The sequence below is a fragment of the Microcaecilia unicolor genome, chromosome 9 (genome assembly GCF_901765095.1).
Source record: "Microcaecilia unicolor chromosome 9, aMicUni1.1, whole genome shotgun sequence".
NCBI lineage: Eukaryota > Metazoa > Chordata > Amphibia > Gymnophiona > Siphonopidae > Microcaecilia > Microcaecilia unicolor.
This window is the reverse complement of record NC_044039.1, coordinates 40,106,540-40,112,539: the sequence shown is the minus strand read 5'-3', so window position 1 is coordinate 40,112,539 and position 6,000 is coordinate 40,106,540. Positions and strand designations below refer to the sequence as shown.

Below are 6,000 nucleotides of genomic sequence, written 5' to 3'. Positions count from 1 at the left end.
ATTTGTAATAGAAAAGCACAACAAAACCGTCAAACTAAATATACAATTAATAAAAACATTCATAATATATCAATAACAGTAAGGGGCATTAATCCCCCCCCCCTTTTTTTTTACCATCCAGTTTACTTCTAAGCAGTATCTCCAAAAGATTCTTGAAAAAGATGCGTTTTAAGAATTTTACAAAAATGAGTGTAAGACTCCTCAAGCCTAAGTTCTTTAGGAAGACAGTTGCAAAGTGTTGGAGCCAGAAAGAAAAATGCAGAGTGTCGAGTACATTCCCATCTAGCTTTATATGGTGGTGGAATTACCAATCTATTTTCTGTCAATGATCGAAGAGTCCGAGATGGCATATAGGGTATAATAAGATTAAACAAATATAAAGGGCTAGATACATAAAAGGCTTTATGTGTCAATGCTAAAATTTTAAATTTTATCCTAGACTCTATTGGAAGCCAGTGCAAATGATATAGCAGTGGAGTGATTCTATCATATTTTGAAGCTCTGCAGATAATATGAGCTGCTGTATTTTGAATCGCCTGTAGACGTTTTAGATTAAGTTTTGATAGACCCGCATAAACTGTGTTACAGTAGTCTAGACATGATGTAATATATGCGTGAGTTAGTATGCATAATGATGATTTATTTAAGGAGTTTCTAATTGAACGTAACTTACGCATTTGATAAAAAGATTTCCTTGTTACATCAGATATTTGCTCGTTGAAAGACAAGGAAGAATCAATAATAATACCTAAGTATCTAAATGACTTCACTGTCGGAACTTGTTTACCAAACAAGACAGGTATTAAAGATGGAATGGGCCCAAGGCCTGTTATCCAAGAAGTTATTTTCTTTGGATTTAATACTAGGTGATATCTCAGTGCCTAGAACTACGCCCATCCATTTACACCAAGGAAAATGTGGCATAAATACAGGTGCATAGATTTAGGCACAGATAGCCATGTTCTATAACAGTGCACGTAAATCTTGGAACACCCATTTCCCCGCTCATAACCATGCCCCTTTTTGGCTGCGCGCCTTAGATTTTAGGCACTCTGTGTTACAGAATACACTTAGCAAGTTATGCATGTAAATTCAAATTATTGCCAATTAGTACTCATTATTGCTTGATAAGTGCTGTTATTAATGCTGATTAGCATTTTAAGTACTGAAAAAAAGTCAATCCCAAACAATTGTAGAAGTCTGGAAATGTAAACAGAGAACTCCACACATAATCATCACAAGTGTAATGAATAATCAAAATACATTTTATAATTTTTGCGAGAGTTCAAGGACAGTTCAGTATAGGCTGCACCTGAAGCCGAGCACAACTTCAGTGAGTCAGGCCGCTGGAAAGCAGCTCACTTGAAAGCTCTATATATTCTCCAAACAGAACTATCAAATACAACTGTGATTACATAGTGCGAAAACCCAAAATAGGTAAAAACAAAAACTAAATAAAGTTCTCTATAAACATATTACATCACCAGAGTTCACTAGATGGAGAAAAAGAGGGGGAGGTGAACTCTCCCAAAAATTATAAAATGTATTTTGATTATTCATCACACTTTGTGATGATTATGTGTGGAGTTCTCTGTTTACATTACCAGACTTCTACAATTATTTGGTATTGACTTTTTTTCAGTAGTTTATTATTGTTCTCTCTCCCTTGGGATTTTTTCTAGTTGGTATAGATTAGCTTGTTAAACCAATTAAGTTACCCTCGTTGTTGTAGAATATGCTTAGAACACTAGGTGTGATGAGTGGCACTGGCTGCACATACTATAGCAGGATATGTTTATCCACTCCTAACCTAGCTGAGATCATATTTAAATCGCCTCTCTGGACACACTGGGATTTTATGACTTGCCAGGTCTGCAGAAAATCAGTGGAAATCTTTGAGTGCTGGTACAGGCCAGAAGATGGTCAGCTTCACATTGGCCTACGTGAGCTGAAAGGGGGAAGAGGTTGGTTTGTGATGGTCCATGTGGGCCATAAGGAGGTGTCTGTGTCAAATAGGGGGTCTTTTACAAAGCGGCAGTAAGTCCAATGCTTACTGCTTGATAATCTGGAACTACCACCGGCTCTCACCCCTAGCGCGTGCTACTTCCGGCGCTACAAAATATTTTTTTTTGTAGCGCCAGTGTTTACCTGGTGGTTAGCGCGGGAGCCCTTACTGCCACCTTAATGGGTGTGGTAAGTGTCCCCCCCCCCCCCCCCCCCCCCCCCCCCCCCCGGCACGGCTATTTTTTTTTTAAACAGCTTTTACCCACTGCAGTATAAAGGGGGCCAAAGGTGGCCTCAGCATGCTGCTAATGCCAGTGCAGGCCCCCTTTTACCACAGCTTGGTAAAAGAACCCAATAATCCTTGTGCGAGTCAGACGATAGCAGTGTTGAATTGGCTCACACCAAGTCTGGAGGAGAAGCACATGGCATTATATAGGCCTGCTCAGGCTGGAAGAAGGAGATGGAGGTAACATGTTAGCACATATGAGGAGGAGGAGGAGGAGGAGCCAACCAAAGCTGAACAAGTGGGAGGGACAGCAGCTGTTGCGGTTGGCCTTGGTGGGATGGCAGGAGCAGCGGAATGGAGGAAGGGAAAAAAGAAAGTCTGTTCTTTTCCCTATGAATGTTAGGATGAACTCAGAAATTCCCAGGTATGCTCAACAGCACCTACTGTAGGTTATTGCTTCCCTGACAGTTCCTTGAGCATTTTCTAATCTTTCCAACAGGCCCTTTCTTTTTTTAGGAAGGCTTATTGTGTCTCTCTCCTTGTCAGTCAGGTTCCAACTATTCAAACTGCAGAAACATTTTACAATTTAACTTACATTTTCTATCATCATAGCATGAACCACAGATTTAATTTGGTAGGCCAACTGCATAGCAAATTATATCACACAACCTCCTTTCTGTCTTGGCAACCCATCATCATCATCATCATCTCTCTCTACAATGTTAAAAGATCAACATGTAAGAGACAGAATGGAATGTTTGTTTATGAACGTGTGGACACATGAACAGGTAGTAATAGGCACTCCAGTTGAAGTTTGCTTCTGCTAGAGGTAGTACTTAGAAAAAGCACTTTCAAAGTCTTCTACAAAGTTACTCCATTTTTTCATCCAGATATCTGTTGCTTTTGCTTTCATCTCTGGAGATAAGGCACTGTAACTACAGACAGGACAGGAAATTGGTCAGTCTTAGCTTTAAATCATAATCCATCATTCTCTAGAGAACACCAAAAAGAGCAGGAATTAGACGTAAGAGGTAAAAAGGACAGAAAAAAATAGTCTGGCTTCCATATTCAGTTGATAACCCATATTACTAGATGGGCAATTCAAACTTGAGTAATGAGCTTGAAACAGTGGCGTACCAAGGGGGGGGGGCGGTCCACCCAGGGTGCACGCCCCTGGGGGGGTGCCGCGTGCCGGTCAGCGTCGGTTTCCATGCTCCCTGTGCCCCGGAACAGGAAGTAACCTGTTCCGGGGCAGAGGGAGCATGGAAACCAATGACGCTGACCGGCGTGCGGCACCCCCCCAGCGGGGCGCATCGGCGATCCGCCCCGGGTGTCAGCGCCCCTCGGAACGCCACTGGCTTGAAATGCTCATGCTGCAGAAATTAAAGAAACAGAGATAACTAAAGCAGATAAAAGCCATAGAGTTTATCCAGTCTGCCCATCTACACCAACTATAAAGCGCTACAATCCTATTTTCTCCATCAGAGAACCTCTGTGCCTGCCTGTCCCATGCTTTCCTGAGTTCAGATACTGTTCTCATCTCCACCGCCTCCACTGGGAGAGTGTTCTATGCATCCGCCATCCTTTCTGTACATAAATATTTCCCTTGATTATTTCTGAGTCACTCCATCCCCTTTCACCTTCATCGTATGACCCCTTGTTCCAGAGCTTCCTTTCAACTGAAAGAGGCCTGCCTCCAATGCATTTATATCATTGAGGGATTTTAAATGTCTCTTTCACATCTCTCCTACCTTTCTTCCAAAGGAGAAAGGAAGTACTGCATTCATTTTTTCGTGATAAGTACTATGGAGACCAATTATGACAGCTGACCAAAAGAACTAAACTGTATAAAAAAGCTAAAGGCAAAATTTTCTTGAGTGTAAAATAAAAGGAATTTTTGGACTTGTGGATACATGACTGGAAACAATGCCTTTCCATGACTGTGTGTGTGTTGAGGGTGGGGAAGGATTGATAACTGCTTTTACCTTATTGAGTTTAAAGCCAGTTCTTTTAAAGTCTTCAAATCAGTCTTCATTCCTCCAATACCCATAAAAACCTCATAGAAGTCATATGAGATGCCCTTGCTCCAAAAATGATGGATCATCAGAACTTATCACAATGGGGTGGCCATCAGCCATAAGAACAGACGCTGGATGGTTTTGCAGATCTGACACCATCATTAGGACCTAAAGAATAGAATATTCTTTGCTTAATTCAAATTTTTTATTTTTACCTTTCTGAAAACATTGCTGGCAAGGAGGAGTCATTAACAAGCATTTTTGCAGAAGAATAATATAAGCTTGAAAGTCTGGGGGGAAAATACCAAGACAATAAATACATTAGAGTGTAAGGGAGCGAGTGGCATAGCGGCAAGTGTCCCTAAGAAACACTCCCTTACTGAGGTTGCAGTTTAGCCATTTTATGACAGGTGGCGCTAACCTGACACAACAGGAGGCTGAGTCAGAGGGTTGGGGCTCAGGCCAGGAGGTAGTTAAATACCCAGGAGCAGAGAAACCCTTGCATTGGTGTGTGATAAGAAGGCTTAAGTCTATGAGGCAGATGCAGCAACCAAACGTAAAAAAATCTAAATCGTTAAAGTCCCTAACGATTTTAAAATAACGAAAAATGCACCAAAAAAAAAAGTCACACATGCTGAGATCGGTATTGAAACGTACAATGTATCAAAGAAATCACAATACACATCGTTAATCGGCCCCCAAATCATGCGCAGAGCAGCCAAGCGTTATGTAGCTGCTCTGCGCATGCCACAAACAGTCAAACACAGTCAAATCACAAGCACATGGCTCCCAAATCAAAACAAAAATAAAAAAAAAGGGTCGGGAGGGGGCAAGGGCGCTCATCAGGAGCGTCCTGTACAGGACGGCCTTGCCCCCCCCCCCCCCGCTGCTCCCCACTTTCCGCCGCTCCCCCCACCCCGAAAAAGCAAAATTCAAGCAGCCCCTGCCCCCCTCCCTTCCTCACTACTCTCTCACCTCAGCTCCGCCTCCCGACATCCTCCCGTCCTGTGCCCGCCCCCTTTGGGGTCGTCGCCGCCATTCCCCTCCTCCATCGGGCCCCCTCCCTCTTACCGGGCCCGTGCAGCACCCTCTCTCCTCTGTCCGAAGGCGCTGCACGGGCAAGAAGAAAGCTGATGCCTGCCTTCGCCCAGCTTCGATGGCGCGTCTTTCTCCTGCTGCGCCCGCCCCTGTCTGACGTCAGTAACCTACGTAGGTTACCGACGTCAGACAGGGGCGGGCCCAGCAGGAGAAAGACGCGCCATCGAAGCTGGGCGAAGGCAGGCATCAGCTTTCTTCTTGCCCGTGCAGCGCCTTCGGACAGAGGAGAGAGGCGCTGCACGGGCCCGGTAAGAGGGAGGGGGGCCCGATGGAGGAGGGGAATGGCGGCGACGACCCCAAAAGGGGCGGGGCACAGGACGGAGGATGTCGGGAGGCGGAGCTGAGGTGAGAGAGTAGTGAGGAAGGGAGGGGGGCAGGGGCTGCTTGAATTTGCTTTTTCGGGGTGGGGGGAGCGACGTCAAGTGGGGAGCAGCGGGGGGGGGGGGGGCAAGGCCGTCAGTACAGGACGCTCCTGATGAGCGCCCCTGCCCCCTCCGATTCCTTTTTTATTTTTATTTATTTATGTGTTTTCTGACGTCCTTTGGACCAATCACAGCGCTTTTAGCTCTGCTAATGCGCTGGGATTGGCTCCAATGTTTGTTTATTTTTTTCACTTAATGATTTTTCCTGGCACAGAGCTTTCCTAACGAGTGG

General features: G+C 44.6%; 1 protein-coding gene across 1 annotated transcript in view; it reads right to left on the bottom strand.

The window, feature by feature from the left end:
* Positions 1-2,320: 2,320 nt before the first annotated feature.
* The window catches only part of ADA2 (adenosine deaminase 2), a 131,127-nt gene continuing 127,447 nt past the window's right edge, over positions 2,321-6,000 (bottom strand). The window contains 3 exon segments of the mRNA XM_030215327.1: positions 2,321-3,165; positions 4,216-4,323; positions 4,325-4,416. Coding sequence (XP_030071187.1) covers positions 3,054-3,165; positions 4,216-4,323; positions 4,325-4,416 — 312 coding nt within the window. The 3' untranslated portion in view covers positions 2,321-3,053.